General features: G+C 46.0%; 1 protein-coding gene across 1 annotated transcript; it reads right to left on the bottom strand.

The window, feature by feature from the left end:
* On the bottom strand, positions 1–18,635 carry LOC136425209 (patched domain-containing protein 3-like). Its single transcript, XM_066414004.1, has 13 exons — positions 18,003–18,635; positions 10,037–10,193; positions 8,961–9,628; positions 8,380–8,566; positions 5,527–5,616; positions 5,394–5,483; positions 5,261–5,350; positions 5,128–5,217; positions 5,018–5,080; positions 4,897–4,959; positions 4,775–4,837; positions 4,437–4,602; positions 1–4,036 (listed from the first exon to the last, which is right to left on the bottom strand). The coding sequence occupies exons 2-13, from the start codon at positions 10,176–10,178 to the stop codon at positions 2,194–2,196; spliced, it is 3,555 nt and encodes a 1,184-aa protein (XP_066270101.1). The 5' UTR covers positions 10,179–10,193; positions 18,003–18,635; the 3' UTR covers positions 1–2,193.
* Positions 18,636–18,849: the final 214 nt, after the last annotated feature.

Here is an 18,849-nt window from a genome sequence, read left to right as displayed (position 1 = left end):
TTTCATGTTAAACTCATCAACTCTTTTATTGTCCTTTCAAAAGTAGACAAAAACAATTTTTACAAAGTTTGTCATAAAGACGCACAGTCACATGGGAAAAGGAGGGTGAATGCTGTACAACAGAACTTGCATAGATCAAAAACGAGAGAAAGATGTCGAACTGCAGTAATCAATCACACAGATCTATAGAAAAGTTAACATCTACTAACATAATTCCACCAGGGTATATCATTACGCCACCCTGAAAAGATACATCCAAACAGATCTCCAACCCAACGTCCCCCAGTATGATGCACTCCCGTATATCTATAAACTGTGCATACCGGGGGGTGCTGCACTAGAGATCTCTCAAACCCACTGTTTTTCAATGTGGCGGATTTATGTAGACCGGCGGATCAATGTTAATGCAGGTTAATGATACTGTACCTATCATAACAAGTGCTTGACAATGTCTTCATTGACTCATTTTTGTGCGTTTAGACAATGAATAAGAAATAATCGGTAGATACTCATGGGAACATCACACACTACTCTTGCTCTATATATATTTGACGATTGCATTTTTTGTTGCTTTTGTTTTCTATTGTTACACAATATTGACACATTCTGAATTGTGATTCTGTGAGGGGAAAAACGTTGCAATTTTAGAATTACAAGGCATATAACATAACAGAGAAACAGGACATTATTTACAATAGAAGCTTTGAGAAATAACACAATAATTCTTTACTTTATCTTATATACACAAGGGTGGTTGAAACGACAAGGGGAAACATGTCTTATGCTACGGTCACATTTCCAAACCGGGGCCCGGCCAGGTAGTTTTCGGGAACGAAAAGTATGACATAAAAGACAACAAATCACACAAACATAGATATATCCATCATGAGCATAATTTGTAAATATTTCTTTACATACACTTTTATTTTCTGTTCCCGCAAACAGCCCGGTCGGGCCCCGGTTTGGAAATGTGACCGCAGCATTAAGAAAGTATCATTCTGTAAGTGCAATATAAGAGATTGTCCTTGAGTATTTCTTTTATCTTCTTTTTGAGCAGTTATTCTAATGATCTCTATTGCATTGCATACTAGACTTAACCAATCTTGTGTCACAGTCCTCAGTTCTATTCTCTATGGCACCTTGCAACAGTACTCAGTACATGTACATTTACATGAATAACATTTTAACAACATTTGGCTAGCATACAAGAAGACAAATGCCTCCAGTGACAAAACTTATTAGCTTGCTTTCAAGAAAACTTCCCTTTTGACATGAAGTCAAGACCATTCTCAATATGGGGAGGGTGTGTATTCGAAAACACTACGCGGTATCTGCAATGTCGGCAAAAGTCGCAGTGTGGCGCTGTACGAGAGGCCGTTCAGTTTTAAGCTTCATTCATTCAGAAGCAAAACAATCGGCCCAACGAAGAGTTAAGAGAAATATTTAAGTGAAAAATGTCGGGAAGTTCGGACTGTTTTTGCAGCAAGTGATGTAAGTATGAATGGCGTCATAGTAAAATTTGCATAAATGGGAAGTTTCCATGCTCCCGGTAACCACGTTAGAACAACATGGCCGACATGATAGACTCGGATCGATCGTGCAGTAGATGAGTGCATCTCTGGGCCAGAAGCAGAACAACGGCAGCTGAGGAAAATGCCAAACGACCTCGGTCTGCTACTGGCAATGGCAGAGATTCCTCGGAATCAGAGGTAACATTTATCATGACTAACTTTCAAGGTCATAAGGGGGAGGGGGGCTTGCTGTCTGCAATCATACTACAGTAAGATCATAGACCAGTGTTTAAACACTTACAGTCCCCAACAGTGAGAAAATATAGTTATTCTGAAGCTATTGTAAATGTAAAGCACTTAAATCTGTAGCAGCAATTGCAATAACCAGACAGTTTCCGGTTCCGGTAGTATAAGCTAAAACACTTTATGAAAATAGTAATAATCTAAGGAATTAGTGTATTTGTGTGACTTTTTCGGTTCTTTGAATTTCCCCCATTATTCGTTTTTACACTTTAACTTTCTCACCACTATCTTTGATTTACACTTTGCATCCTTTGAATACCGTGACCATCTTTACCTACAATATAATATCACGGTGATGCTTTTCTGGTGGTAGATAGACCATCGGTTTGAGAAGAAGCGACATAAGTTTGGATCCATTTGGTATGTATATCTAGAGATCCTAGTCTGGCATGAGGATGATAGGAAAAGGAGACGCTCCCCTTTCCCTCGGTATCTCGTGCTCGTACGCCGGGTTAGTTGTCCCCTCTACGGGAGTGAGACTGAGAGTAAAACTAGGAGCTTCTCTTTCTCTACAAATCTCCGGCAGATCTGTCGTACTTTTCGCTGGTGCAACGCGGTGTATCTTATCACCTGACGTGCAATATAAGACGCCACACATCTTAAGTTTCGTCCCAAGACAGGACAGCATGACCGGAAGGAACACGATCCCGTGAAGGAGACCGAACACCACGACTAAGAACACCGTCTTGAAGAATGTTCTGAAGCCGTACGACGGCGCCGTGCTTAACGCGGCCACTCCAAGAACTGTTGAGATCGACCCCTGGAGAATGGGTACCCCTAAGCTGTACAGCGCGTGCACGGCTTTGGCGTCCCGCGCGCTTTCTTCTGCAGACACAAAGGAGTAAATAAAGTGGGCCGAAAAGTCTACTGAGAACCCGATACACATGATAAGGCTGATCATGGAAATGCTGTCTAGATTGATTCCCCAAAGTGTCATGAAACCTACAACACCCAAACAGATGGAAGCTATCGCGAGAGTCACCCAGACCGCATGCACAGGGTGTGGCATGAGTATGAGGGATACCACCAACATGGCCACTGTGGCGATGCCTAAGTTTTGCAGCGTGTTGGGTAGGATGGCTGTGTACTGGTCATAGTATACGAAAGCCGGGTGGTACACCGTGGTTCGGACAGGTGCGTTTTTGGCAACGCCTCTCATTTTGAGCATCATGTGCTTCTCTCTGATAGTGTCGTCGATTTGTTTGGTCTGCACGAAGAATCGGCTCGCGAGGATTTCGCCACCGTCTTCGCTGAACTGAAGGTCGTAAGAATATCTAACTAAACCCGGTGTCTTAAGAAATATGTCTTTAAGTCCTGTCATGAAAGACGTTTTATCGGTCAGGTTTAGGCCAGGAATTTGCTCCGCGAATTTATGATATACGCGAAGCCACGATTCCGACTCGTTTTTACCGTATGTAAAGTCCGTGTCTTCAAAATCAGCTAACATTGCTTCCAACTGATCCTGTACATCCGGGTCCCAATAGTCCACCCTCTCCGTTACCATGACGCCCACCCTGACGTCATACTCGCTGAAGTACCGATCGTCCTGGTCGAGAAAGCGGGCCACGTAAGACCCGTCCTCTGCCAGTTTACTTAGGGGGACCCCCTCCCTCAGTCGTGTGCACCCCCAGACCCCCACCCCGATATACCCGAAAAACATCGCAGTCACTGCCACTTTCACCCACTTCTGAGTCATGAAGGGGCCGTAGTAGTTCTTAAAGAACAGCATAAGGAGGTGGTCGTTGTGGTCCTCCCCGTCTTGGTCCGAAGCGTCGCCTGTACAGCAGGACCGCGGGTGGCAGCCAGGCTGGTCGGCCTTGATCGGCGTGTGGACCCGCAGGCCTGCCGAAGCGTCGCCGGTACAACAGGACCGTGGGCAGCAGGTGGGGTGGTCGGCCTTGGTCGGCGTGGGGACCCGCAGGCCTGCCGAAGCGTCGCCGGTACAACAGGACCGTGAGCCGCAGCCAGGCTGGTCGGCCTTGGTCGGCGTGGGGACCCGCAGGTCTACCGAAGCGTCGCCGGTACGGCAGGACCGTGGGCAGCAGGCGGGCTGGTCGGCCTTGGTCGGCGGGGGGACCCGCAGGCAGGTGAGGAAGTGCCGGTGCTGGTGCTCGCGGATCCCGTCGTAGATTAGACACGCGCCGAAGAAGTTGATCTGGAACAGGTAGGCGAACAGGACTGCCACTCCGCTGTACATGCAGAATATCCGCACGCCAGGGAAACTGGGGGAGGGAATGAATTGATGAATAAATGAATGAAATTAAATGACTAGACAAACAAACAAAAAGTTGGATGAAAATTGCAGCCTATGTCCGAATAAAGTGTTGTCTAAAACTTGATCACCTCCAGTCATAAGACTTAACGACTTTAAAACCAAACATGCTATAAGATTGACGACTGAAGTATCATAGACCAAAAGACAGTCGCGTTACCTATAGAACCAAACTTTCATGTACATGTTCTTCCAAAGAAAACTAAGAAACGCCATCCATCGCAAGGCCTCTGGCCAGTTTATGCTCATGACATGTATATGTACAATATATTGTATGTGTTTGCCTGTATTTGATTTTTTCTAAATGAAATTCATTACAAAAATTTAGAAAATGATGAAAATCTTGTTACCTGGTGATTGCTCCTACGGCGAAGGCGAGCGCGTTGGTCATGGCGGTGATGGTGATGGAGACGCCGGCCTCCGCGAAGGTTTCCGCCGCCCGCTCCTCCACACTGCGCCGCGGGCTGGTCCGGCGCCACGCGGCCAGGAGGAGGAACATGTTATCCACTCCCACACCTGAGGGGCAACAAACAACCGTCAAACAACACCAACATGCGAAGCCCGCTCCTCCACACTGCGCCGCGGGCTGGTCCGGCGCCACGCGGCCAGCAGGAGAAACATGTTATCCACTCCCACACCTGAGGGGAAACAAACAACCATCAAACACGCGAAGCCCGCCCCTCCACACTACGCCGGGGGCTGGTCCGGCGCCACGCGGCCAGCAGCAGGAACATGTTATCCACTCCCACACCTGAGGGGAAACAAACAACCATCAAACAACACCAACACGCGAAGCCCGCTCCTCCACACTGTGCCGCGGGCTGGTCCGGCGCCACGCCGCCAGCAGCAGGAACATGTTATCCACTCCCACACCTGGGGGAAACAAACAACCATCAAACAACACAAACACGCGAAGCCCGCTCCTCCACACTGTGCCGCGGGCTGGTCCGGCGCCACGCCGCCAGCAGCAGGAACATGTTATCTACTCCTACACCTGAGGGGAAACAAACAAACAACCATCAAACAACCATCAAACAACACCAACACGCGAAGCCCGCTCCTCCACACTGCGCCGCGGGCTGGTCCGGCGCCACGCCGCCAGCAGCAGGAACATGTTATCTACTCCTACACCTGAGGGGCAACAAACAACCATCAAACAACCATCAAACAACACCAACACGCGAAGCCCGCTCCTCCACACTGCGCCGCGGGCTGGTCCGGCGCCACGCCGCCAGCAGCAGGAACATGTTATCTACTCCTACACCTGGGGGGCAACAAACAACCATCAAACAACCATCAAACAACACCAACACGCGAAGCCCGCTCCTCCACACTGCGCCGCGGGCTGGTCCGGCGCCACGCGGCCAGCAGCAGGAACATGTTATCCACTCCTACACCTGGGGGGCAACAAACAACCATCAAACAACCATCAAACAACACCAACACGCGAAGCCCGCTCCTCCACACTGCGCCGCGGGCTGGTCCGGCGCCACGCCGCCAGCAGGAGGAACATGTTATCCACTCCTACACCTGGGGGGCAACAAACAACCATCAAACAACCATCAAACAACACCAACACGCGAAGCCCGCTCCTCCACACTGCGCCGCGGGCTGGTCCGGCGCCACGCGGCCAGCAGCAGGAACATGTTATCCACTCCTACACCTGGGGGGCAACAAACAACCATCAAACAACACCAACACGCGAAGCCCGCTCCTCCACACTGCGCCGCGGGCTGGTCCGGCGCCACGCGGCCAGCAGCAGGAACATGTTATCCACTCCTACACCTGAGGGGAAACGAACAACCATCAAACAACCATCAAACAACACCAACACGCGAAGCCCGCTCCTCCACACTGCGCCGCGGGCTGGTCCGGCGCCACGCGGCCAGCAGCAGGAACATGTTATCTACTCCTACACCTGGGGGGCAACAAACAAACAACCATCAAACAACCATCAAACAACACCAACACGCGAAGCCCGCTCCTCCACACTGCGCCGCGCGGGCTGGTCCGGCGCCACGCGGCCAGCAGCAGGAACATGTTATCCACTCCTACACCTGAGGGGAAACAAACAACCATCAAACAACCATCAAACAACACCAACACGCGAAGCCCGCTCCTCCACACTGCGCCGCGGGCTGGTCCGGCGCCACGCGGCCAGCAGCAGGAACATGTTATCTACTCCTACACCTGAGGGGAAACAAACAACCATCAAACAACCATCAAACAACACCAACACGCGAAGCCCGCTCCTCCACACTGCGCCGCGGGCTGGTCCGGCGCCACGCGGCCAGCAGCAGGAACATGTTATCCACTCCTACACCTGAGGGGAAACAAACAACCATCAAACAACCATCAAACAACACCAACACGCGAAGCCCGCTCCTCCACACTGCGCCGCGGGCTGGTCCGGCGCCACGCGGCCAGCAGCAGGAACATGTTATCCACTCCTACACCTGAGGGGAAACAAACAACCATCAAACAACCATCAAACAACACCAACACGCGAAGCCCGCTCCTCCACACTGCGCCGCGGGCTGGTCCGGCGCCACGCGGCCAGCAGCAGGAACATGTTATCTACTCCTACACCTGGGGGGCAACAAACAAACAACCATCAAACAACCATCAAACAACACCAACACGCGAAGCCCGCTCCTCCACACTGCGCCGCGCGGGCTGGTCCGGCGCCACGCGGCCAGCAGCAGGAGGAACATGTTATCCACTCCTACACCTGAGGGGAAACAAACAACCATCAAACAACCATCAAACAACACCAACACGCGAAGCCCGCTCCTCCACGCTGCGCCGCGGGCTGGTCCGGCGCCACGCGGCCAGCAGCAGGAACATGTTATCCACTCCTACACCTGAGGGGAAACAAACAACCATCAAACAACCATCAAACAACACCAACACGCGAAGCCCGCTCCTCCACACTGCGCCGCGGGCTGGTCCGGCGCCACGCGGCCAGCAGCAGGAACATGTTATCTACTCCTACACCTGAGGGGAAACAAACAACCATCAAACAACCATCAAACAACACCAACACGCGAAGCCCGCTCCTCCACACTGCGCCGCGGGCTGGTCCGGCGCCACGCGGCCAGCAGCAGGAACATGTTATCCACTCCTACACCTGGGCAAGACAGACAGAAAGGTAAAAATAAAGGTAGCCAAAGGTAGTCCCATAGCCTTTTTGAGGCCAGTGGGTTGTTTTCCACTGTGGGCACGGTGGTTCTCCTTCGACCGCCAGGCATGGCTGGGGAACATGTACCTTAAATGAACCATGACCATTGACCTATGATAAGGAACGGCATGGCGGCCACCAGGTTGTTGAAAATGACTAAACTGACCTATGACATAAGAATTATGACACATAACATATAAACTATGATCACTGACCTATGATGAGGAACGTCATGGCGGCAACCAGGTTGTTGAACATCACTTAACTGACCTATGACACATTACCTCTGACCATTGACCTATAACATAAGACCTTTGACCACTGACCTATGATGAGGAAAGACATGGCGGCCACCAGGTTATTGAACATGACTAAACTGACCTATGACATATGAACTATGACCACTGACCTAAAACATAAGATATGACCACTGACCTATGACATTTGAACTTTGACCACTGACATATGAACCATGACCACTGACCTATGGTGAGCGAAGGCATGGCGGCCACCAGGTTATTGAACATGACTAAACTGACCTATGACATATGAACTATGACCTATTACAAATAAACTATAACCACTGACCTATGATGAGGAACGGCATGGCGGCCACCAGGTTGTTGAACATGACTAAACTGACCTATGACATATGAACTATGACCACTGACCTAAAACATAAGATATGACCACTGACCTATGACATTTGAACTTTGACCACTGACATATGAACTATGACCACTGACCTATGGTGAGCGAAGGCATGGGGGCCACCAGGTTATTGAACATTACTAAACTGATCTATGACATATGAACTATGACCTATTGCATATAGACTATGACCACTGACCTATGGTGAGCGAAGGCATGGCGGCCACCAGGTTGCTGAATATGACTAAGCTGACCTATGACATATGAACTATGACCTATACCATATGAACTATGACCACTGACCTATGATGAGGAACGTCATGGCAGCAACCAGGTTGCTGAACATGACTAAACTGACCTATGACATATGAACTATGACCACTGACCTAAAACATAAGATATGACCACTGACCTATGACAGTTGAACTTTGACCACTGACAAATAAACTATAACCACTGACCTATGATGAGGAACGGCATGGCGGCCACCAGGTTGTTGAACATGACCCCGCAGTAGGAGAAGAGCCCCACGGTGGCCATGACGGCCATGCCCGCGCCCAGCACGCCCACCATGCCCAGGAACGGCTTGCTGCGGACCGGGTCCCGCATCACGCACGACAGCACCGCGAACGCCAGCAGCATGCTCACCTGGATCAACGGGTACATTTCATGTTATTAGACATACATTATAGCGTTGCACTTACTTACTTGACTATCATCATCGTTGTCGCCGCTTTCATCTGTCGACGATGCGGGCCACCACTGCTTTCCACACACGTCACATGACTATATGATGTCAACTATGACCGCCATGATGGATAATTAAACCAAGAAGTTGCCATTTTCCAGCCTTGACATCAATTTGCACAGACATGCATAACAGTTCACTTAGTTGTCGCAGTTTCAAACATACAAGCATGGTAACTGTGCCCTCTTGTCTTTGAGCTTGGGTCCCATGACAATCAGCCTGCTCGTAGTAGCTTAGTTATTACTTCTTTCTACTTTAACAATAAAAGACGGGATTCAAAAAGGCCCTACTGACCGTGTAGGCCGCCAGGTTCGGCACGGCTCGTGTCGCCATCTCGGCAATCTCCGTCTCCAGCGAGTGTGACGTCGACCACGTCACGGCTATGACGTCAGAGGAAAACACCGCCATGTTCTCCAGGAAGGCGCCTTCCCACGCCTCGCTCCTTCTGTCGTCATCTTCTCGAGAAGAGCGAAGATGGTAAATAAGTTTGATGGCTCCAACTTTCTTGACGGTTTCCGTCTCGTCTTTAAGGGTTACGTCGCCAAGAATCGCTCCGCTGAAAGTTCTTAAACCTCCCGGTAAGGAAGTCCACGGGTAGCCAACCGTAACGTTAGGAAAACTTGTGGCGATGAAGTCTAGCAAGTCCAAACCGCTGATGACGCAGTCGGTTTTCCATTTGGCACAAACGTCTGTATAGCTCAACCCGAGCTCATCCGTTACTAAGTCCGATATGTTATTGTGTAGAGAGACGGCGGCGTCCAGTACCGCCGTGTGCAGCGCGTTGTCCGAGACTTCCCCTCGGGGCCTGATGATCACAGCCCCGTAACGCCCCGCTGTGATCACCCGGGAGGGGAGGAAGTGTTCGGAGTCGTTAACCGGGAAGTTCGTCCGTACATATTCCCTCTCTACCTTCCCCGGGCCGTCTTCAGGTGTGTAGAGCTTCTCGATAGAACCTTCGTTTCCTAAAATGAAATCATGCAAACATATAAAGTTGATGATCTGATCGCTGGGAAAACACTGGCTCACAGGTAGTCTTCATAGATTCCGTACTTACTATTACTCACGTACACTTTAATGATCAGGAAAGAAAAGAGCTACTTAAAGAAGCCACCACAATTTCCAAGCATACGTTTACTGAAGAAAAGAAAGCTAGAGCCCTGCAAACCTTTCAAACCCACTCATTGCAAAAAAGTGAGACACTTCATCTTCCACTGCTTCCAAAAAAGAAGTCAAACCCAAAAAGCGTAGATTGTTTTCCGTAGCAGTTCTTAGAATAGTCACTCGTTGCACGTGTCACCATTACCTTTTTATACATTCTTACATGTTATAATTATTGCTCGGGCAAGAACTTGAAAATAAAAGTCGATTACCTAAAAAGTAGAGTCCTCCCCCTAAAGATCCCGCGAGAACCAGCGAGGCGAGGAGGAACGCGTGCGGATGTCGCGCGAGGAAACGGCCGAACTTCTGGAAGGCGCGCCGCATCCACCGCTCTGTGACGCCATGTTCCATCATCGTTCACCTCAACACCTGAAACACAGCGGAGAAAAATGTTGGTTCTTATCAAAGAGCATGAAAACTTCAGTTGCAGTGAAGACAGCGGCTGTGCCATAGTGCTACATAGGAAATCCCAATACGTAAGAAAAATTATATGTGATTGAAAGCGGTCCTTTTTTCTTCATTTTCAATTCAAGTTAGCGTGAATACCAAGAGCTTAGATCTTGTGAATAAGCTCACCATTTTCCTCATGGAATTTGCACATATTATCTAATTGCATACATGTACATATGACTTCTGTTTTCTGACAACTGAATTAAGGTCGGTCTTTGGGGGTGTTCAGAAAGTCAATCAACTCCTTTTTAGACAAGAAAAGCAGCAATTGTTCATTGACGTATCTGTAAGATTCCAATTGCACAAAACCTGTCGATACACAAAAGTGCCATCCCTTTGCCCATGCGCATCGCGTCTTGTCTACCATGAACGGAAATTCCTATCTCAACGATATCCTAAGAAATGTCGAGTATTTGCTATTCAGTAGATTCTCATTCAGAAGAGCATACATTGTATACAATCACTTAGCGTGCAGGTTCTATAGAAACCACTAGCAACTCTGGGGTGGATGAAATGAAGCAATTACAGTAGGTTCTTTTCAGCTCTCAATATTGAATCCTTATATTCATTACAGTACAAACACGGACTATCAGTTAGCGTGCAGTGTCCATAGAAACCAATAACAGCGCCCACACTGAGTCAAGAATGCAGCTGTAGGGTGGGGACGAAATTAAGCAATTACAGTAGGTCCGTTTTAGCTCTCCACATAACTGAAATCCTTACATTTATTGCAGTAGATAACCTGGTTATGAGTTAGTGTGTAGCGTCTATAGAAACCACTAGCAATTGTGCACGTCACAGCAAAATGTGCTTTTCAATGGTCAATTTGAAGACACACTGTTGCTAAAATTGTATTTCCGTCTCCGCCCCAATGGTGTTGCAAGGATACTCAACTTTCTAGCAAGTGTGAGTGTTTTTAGTGTCTTACCGAATCAGAAGAAATCGGTTTTCTACACCCTCCACGATTCCCTCAAAATGTACCAGGTTAACAGCCGGAGGATATGTCATCTTCCTTAAGCCATATTAGCAACGCTCTTCGGTAGATCTTTGTTGTTAGGGACAAGGTTTATTCGTCAGCAGGCAGAGAGAAACGAAAATCCCAAAAGACCCCACCGAGCCTTAGAATAACCTGTCCGCATATTGTCATTATAATTAGTCTCCAAGTGTCCTGTATATGTGATTGCCACAAACAAACACTCGTCACTCCGTCGAGTTAGCTCGGAATCTTCCCACCACTATTTTTCTCCAATATGCCACAAACAATTTTGCCGAATGGCGGACATATCAGCCTCCTTTCCCAATGTTGGAAACGCTTTTGGTATTAGACGTTTGTTGCTAGGGGCTGGGTTTGGATTTATTAGTCCGGTAACAGAAAGAAATGAAAATCCCTAAAGATTCCAGATCCCTGAACTAACCTGTCCCCATATTGTCATTATGATTAGTCTTCAAGTGTCCAGTGTAGGTGGTTGCCGAATGGCGGGCATTTCAGACTTTTTTCCCAATGTTGGAAGCGCTCTTTGGTATTAGACGTTTGTTGTTAGGGACTGAGTTTGGATTTATTAGTCCGGTAACGGAAAGAAATGAAAATCCCTAAAGATTCCAGATCCCAGAACTAACCTGTCCCCATATTGTCATTATGATTAGTCTCCAAGTGCCCTGTGTTGGTGGTCGCCACAAACAAAACTGCGTTTCTAGAAAAAGAAACAACCGACCGGTTGGTTTGTGGTTGTCACGGTATCCTTGACGTCAATGTCCAAATATGGGGTTGATGTACGGAATGATGACAGATATCTATTCTTACACAATGAAGGTGTTTCGTTATTTCGGCCAATTTTTTTACTGGCCTAAAAACAGTTCATTATAGATACAAGTATTGTAGATATGAACAGAAACTTCATACAATTACACCTAGCTAAAGTACTTGCCCTGGTGTTCTTTTTGGAATGATAGCTTTGGGTACATATTGTTTGTCTATGCGCATCAAGAATGTAAAGTTGTCTGTTTTGCTCAAGGGAGGACTTAACTTGTATGTATATATATATAGATGTATATATATATAGAGAGAGAGAGAGGGAGAGAGAGAGAGAGAGATATCTGACCATAGACTATATGTTTCATTCGCTAATACACGATCTACGTATAAGGTTATGAAGTGCCTTTTTACCCAAATTTGGAGACAGCCCAATGCATGTCCCAATCTTCAACATGATTAAATCACAACTATTGACCTGCAGTAACCTATATCGTATTGACAGTAACAAATGTCTGATCTATGAATTATACACGGTACAAGAAACAGAACAAGATCGGCCAGTTCGAGTGTACATTATATAAATCGGATTCTCGAAAACACGCCAAATGATAATATAATGGAAAAAATTATATGGAACCAAATAAAAAGGCAAACATTATTCGGTATTTCAAATTGGTGCGTTTCTGTGTAAACCAGGTAACTTTGGGACACAAGTTGACTCTCTATAACCCCAACCTTGTAAAACTGTCAACAAAGACCTATTCTCTAAATCCAACAATAGGAGACACAAAAGACAACCTAGATCTGTCAGTAGGAATGCGCAACAAACGTCCGATGTGTCAAATGTTGTCAAATGTTGCAATTTTTAATTGATCACGTAGGAGATGCGGTCTTCCTTCACACGCATGTCGCAGATTTGGAGTCGTTACTTCCATGGCAGAGGTGTTACATTTTTCTTTCAGCCAAGTCGGCAGAAGATAAAATCTTTTACTTTGTACGATGATTAGTAACTTATTAGTTTTACGCATTTTGTTTTCTTTAACTTCTGTTGATTTTGATAGTCAATTTGATCCGATTATTACACATTGAAATCATTAATTGTTATGATTATATCTATAACCTCAGCGTGGGTAACCTCGTAGGTTTCCGGTATCCCCAGTATATTGTTTTCCCTGCTGTTATCAAATGACTTCTTTTTTCTATTTGCAAATGAACTAAATATAAATGTAGACACAATGAAATGGGACTAGTTTAGTCTAGTGGCCTTCCTCTTTATTGTCATCGCCTAACTGTGTCTGACCTAATTTTCTTTGAACGCCATGGTTACAGCTTTTGATACGTTAAGACAACCTACTTCCAGTACCCAAACTTCTGTGAACTCTTTGTATTGTCTTCCTGGCCTTCCAAAAGTACCTGTTTATGTAAGAGTTAAGGGACTTAACAGAAACAGACAACACCCTACTTCCTTTCCCAGTGCCATCTAAGCATAAGTGTCGGCCTTGTAAGGTTCTTTTGTCTGTAACAACCCGCATGGAAACAACGTTATACCGGTCATTGGGAAAGTTTGGAAGATTTCACCATCAGACACACGGACACAAAGACTCCTACAATGACGAAATGGACGCATTGACTATACTGGCATGTGGTGATCCCTTCATTGTAAATATAGAACAGTGCGTAAGAAACTGTTTCACTATTAGGAATTCCACTGAAGAGTGTACAGAATCTTGCTAAGTAAAAAAAGGTGTCATAAGTTTCATCTTACATAATTATTGTACAAGAAAGGTATTCTGCTGTGCTGCCGACATCTATTTTGCTATTTTCTAGCCATCAACTGTATATCTTATGTGTTTTATAGTCAGAACATCAACCGTGTAATCTAACTCTTGTTACTTGTTTGACCCTCATGACCTCATTGAAAAGCGTCCGCCCATGACGAGACAAAAGCACGAACAAAGGGCCTCCGTACGCTGCATATAAGGGATGTGCACAAGAAGCCCCTAGGTCTGGCTGAAGGCTATGGCAACGGGAAAACACGGATTTAATCGGGACAATTCCCGGGCTCCGCGTAAGCTGCTTGGGGAAAGCCTGGTTGATCCGAGTCTGCGCTTTTCTTTCTACAATGAAGCAGGAGAATGGGCCGACATGCACCAGTTTAGGGTGGCGCCCATCTCTTTTTTTCAGAGCCCTTGGGCCACACTGTTGTGTGAGCACAATGTGAATCAAATTGCCTCGCCTGCTACTTCCTCCTAAAGTGTTGGACTTTATCAGGGTCTATGGTTGCTAAGGCCACATCAATGCATTTTTCTGGTTCTCGAATATCTTATAGTGAAAACTGAGCAAGAGTTTGAGATGGAAACGGGGCTTGAAGGAAAACTTGACTCTGACTATATTCACTTCCTGAAACTGTGTGTACGAAGGGACAGACTTCCCCTGGGACTCTGTTTTCATGTTCATCTCCCTCTTCCTCCAGATGAGTCATGACCAAGCGGAGTTTTTGAGTAGACTTTATTATTGGCCACTTTCTACGATAGCTACGAGATCCCGGTAGGTTGCCCTAAGCTTACATTTAGGGAACTGATACTGTACCGTTCTAAAATGATAAATCCCAGGGAGAAGCACATAGGAGTGACTAGTAATGATTTAGTTTTTTCGTCAGTAAACGTTTTAAAATTGTGATTACTTTTGTTGGCTACTTTGAATATCTCTTTTTTGGGACAGTTGGAGATAGAATGTACTTCGTCTTCGACCGCGTTTGACATGCAGCCATAACAAATCCTTCCCCCGCAGGTAATCAAGGGTTTTTTATTAATAACACAACACCTCATCACAACAATAAAGACAGAGATTACAGCAATGCCCTAAGGGTTGTTGACCCAGGTAAAAATGTGGGGTTGGGCCTCGTTACCATGGCAATGGTACAACAACAGGTAAACACACCTGCGGAGTCGTACGTCAGAAAGGTGTCATTATTTATTAATGAGGAGGATAATCCTTGTGAGGATCTATGATCCTGTTACAGGGACAGGTCAGAGCGACACTTACATAAATTATCTACTTTTCATGTTACAGGTTTTATAAAGACGAATGAAGACCTTTATTGTACTTTTGTGACTCAGAAAGGAACGAACCATGTGGGGTCGAAGTGCCCCACATCATAATCATTGAATTTACATGTTGAATTTATGATCATTAGCTTTGCTTTCTGATAGAAACGACAGAGGAAAATAATGCGTTCTGTTACCGTCAATTTGAAAAGAAACACCAAGACGGTTAGAAACCTGCCTAACTCTAAATATGTTTACTGCAATAAGCTGTACTTCGAGTAAAAAGCTCATTTCAAACGAAATCCGCTTGTAAGAAACAGATACTTACGATAAAGCCATGAACAGAATCGCCCTGTGACCTAAAACTTACTCTTATAATCGCCTAATCTGGAGCACTGCAGATTATATAGTTAATTCTAGGCTTTAGTCCGATTAGCTCATACGTGATAATAAACAGCTTTGTCTCCGTGGCTCCGTTTATTCCGAATGATCAGAGTCTAAATACCCTGCCGTGCTTTTTCAAGTGAAAACTAAAACGATTAAGGATGCCCAATATCAAAGGAGATGTTCAGTGTGGTTTTTGAGTATTTCATGTTTTTTTTGGGTTTTTTTCTATTGTTCGTTTGTTTGCTTGTTTTAAGTAGATCTTATGTGTCGTCGAATGGCCGATTCGCTAGGCTACGGGACTCGAGATGTCATGGGTTAGATTCCTGGCTAGACGTTTTTCCCTCGGGACTTGACACGACTCTAAAGGCACTTGACACGACTCTACTCACTACATGTAGGTGTAAAAATGACTTCGGTTTGGGAGGTTACAGTGAATAACAACACACTGCCTCTACGGCCCCGAAAGGGGTCTGTTTCTACTAACATTTACCTTTAACTTAGTAGATCTTCAACAAAAAATGTTTGGGCTTCCTAAATTCACATCTTCCGGTGCAGAACCGCTTATGAAGACCACGTTGACATCGCTCCCCGATAAATCAGCAGAGTTGTTTTTACACCTGCCGTCTGGGAGACGACAACACCCGCACACACCCTCTCCTTGTCCACCGCCCCTACGGCCTTGAAAAGGCTCTGTGACTACTTTTACCTTCACCTTTAAGTAAAAGTAGATGTTGAAGAAAAAAAGTTTGAGCTTCCTAGATTCATATCTTCCAGTGCAGAAACGCTTATGAAAAGCCCGTTGACATCTTTCACTCAGCAGAAGTTTGATTTTACACCTGCCGTCTGCGAGACAACAACACCCACACACAGCCTCTCATGGTCCATTAACGGGTCTAGTTACTTGAAGTTGTACTCCATATAAGGGCAATGACGTCACTGTGTAAGGACATTGAACTAGCCCGCTTTCATCGGATAGAGACCGCTGAGAGACCGACAGTGGACTTGTATGACCTATGACTTTTTACAATAGTATCAAGTATATTTTTGTAATGCCATGTATATGTAAGGATAATGGATTTAATATGACTATATGTTTATGGATTTATTAGGACGTGCAATCTACATCTTTTTTATATATTTTGTCTGACCCTGACCTCTTCTTTCATGACCTCAATGAAAAGCGGCTAGTCTTTCATGAATTGATAAAATCTCAGACAAACAAACAAACACACAAACAATAGTTGGAATATGATCCAAGGTTAAAGAGTATGATTTGAAATATGACAAAGTAAAAAACAAACTTTCAAAATACACTTCTTCATTGATGAAATTAGTTAATTAGAACTACTAATGAGAGTTTTGCAATTAGTCGCTCAACGGCCGTCGTCTCAATGGAAAGTCGAAATGGTGTGTTAGTAACTCCATATAAGGGCAATGACGTCACTATCCAGGGTCATTCAACCAGCTTATTGTTCTGCGTGTACATTGCAAATGATGAGCATACTTTTGTATTAAAAACACCAATTATCAAAGTATTGCAAATTTATGTCAAGATAGTTCCGATATTGTTGGTCCCTGTCTTTTCTTATATCATGGCCAAGGCATCATACATGGACCCTATGGATTTGGACTATACAGTACATTGTATATCTACAGTTAACTTTGACATGCAATTTACGAATTTGTAGACTTCTGTGTACATAACGTTAGCTTTATCTGCCATGTGGAATAAGTTATAAAAAGGATTTCCTTTAAACTGTTGGAGATTCCGTGTTTCAGGTAGCTATGCAAATCTACATAAACAGTGTCCGATATCGTTTCACAGCGAGTGACTATCATAACAATGCAACCGCGGTACTGTTGTATATGAGACAGAGGACATGCATGTCTACCTCTTGTTAAATATACATGGTACGAAGAGATCTATTCCAAACACAGTGTGAAAACCACTAGGCAAAACCCACGCTTGACTACAACCGTGATCTGTGCGTTTAAGAATCGCCATGTTCCTGCTCTAAAAAGACCAGCAGTTTTTTGTGGTTAGTTTACAGTTTGAACCCAAAGCGTTCTTTGATATCTTCTTAAAGTAGTATAGTAGTACATAGTATGCAAATTGGGACTTTTCCGTGTATGTGCAGTATAAAAACATATTGTAAACCATTTACAACTAACCCTGTCTATAGCAACTATACGACTGACTCAGGGGACTTCAAGAAAGTGGTCACAATAGACAGGTGGTCACTATAGACAGGGTTCTTACTACGTGTGTCATTGGGGAAAGCGATCTAAGGTAGAAACAAAATCGGGTACAATGGCTAGGTAGTCCTTACACAGAGGTGGTTACTACCACAGGTTCAACTGTAGTGTGAACGTTGGTGAGATTTGCAGCTTTAAAACCGTTTCGGACTCGACGGTTGCTTGCTAAATGCGCTTGTCGTTCGCCTCACCTGTAGCCAGTGCCGACCGGGGCTACAAATTCACATCGAACAAACACACTATTAAACTAACGGCGCCTAGAGCACAATATTCACACCAACTCACCTGGAAACAACCCTAATCACGGGACGGGTGCGTCAAGTTCCAAACAGGCGTCTGCGAAACGCCAGGTCGCGATCCTGACGAGAGAACTGCTTGGTGTGCCGGACATGTTGGCGCTATGGTCAGTCTGGGGTGTGCGCGCACCCGCGTATGACGTAGTCATGTCAGCATGACCCAGAATTTTCCAGTCAGGCTAGCCTCGCAGCTCGCATCGGGGCGTTTTACCGGCCACAATCCTAGTAAGCGTCGGCTTTTTCTTTCCTACTGCTGATCTTTCTTACATCAGATAACTGAACCCCATCCCGTGAAAATTTCACCGTGTGCGCTGCTTGTCCTAGACGGCAGGAGGCGCTTCCAGTCCCGAGGGGATCAGAAGAAGCTGACGGTGGGGCGGTTGCCGGGTTACGGGCAGGTGTGCGCTTTGTGATTGTAATGAGGGGATCAGGCCGGTTGGTCCACTGTCCTGGGTTCGAATCCCGGCCGTCGTCGTGTCAGGAGTTCAAATTCCGGTCTGTTATAGTATATCAATGAAAAATAAACCACGAGTATGTCTAAGACTAGAAATAAAGAGATGGTGTTCGCTCCGGTATGCGTCGATCAGAACTCAGTCTTATGGCCGCAACTGGGGCCAGGTTACTGTCGTATTGATGTCACCTGAGTTAACGCCGAATGGCAGCCGCTCCAGACTCTTGTGTCTCAGCTACATCCATTGTCAGCTGTCAAAATGTCGTCCTAGCTAAGATGACACAATAGAATTTACACTGTAGACGTAAGAATTGTGTCTTGCTACCTCGGACTAACGGTAGAGTAGCCGAGACTTGAGCTAGCTTTATAAGTCATTCTGAGAAAA

This window comes from Branchiostoma lanceolatum, chromosome 19 (genome assembly GCF_035083965.1).
Source record: "Branchiostoma lanceolatum isolate klBraLanc5 chromosome 19, klBraLanc5.hap2, whole genome shotgun sequence".
Classification (NCBI taxonomy): domain Eukaryota; kingdom Metazoa; phylum Chordata; class Leptocardii; order Amphioxiformes; family Branchiostomatidae; genus Branchiostoma; species Branchiostoma lanceolatum.
This window is presented reverse-complemented; position numbering and strand designations above follow the sequence as displayed.

Bases quoted from the DNA above. Each gene is read 5' to 3' on its own strand.
- LOC136425209 (XM_066414004.1), bottom strand. From the start codon at position 10,178: ATGATGGAACATGGCGTCACAGAGCGGTGGATGCGGCGCGCCTTCCAG. The intron at 8,567-8,960 runs GTCAGTAGGGCC...CCGTTGATCCAG, and splicing joins CGAACCTGGCGGCCTACACG to GTGAGCATGCTGCTGGCGTT. The intron at 4,603-4,774 runs GTGTGGAGGGGC...GTTGCCCCTCAG, and splicing joins CCGGACCAGCCCCCGGCGTA to GTGTGGGAGTGGATAACATG.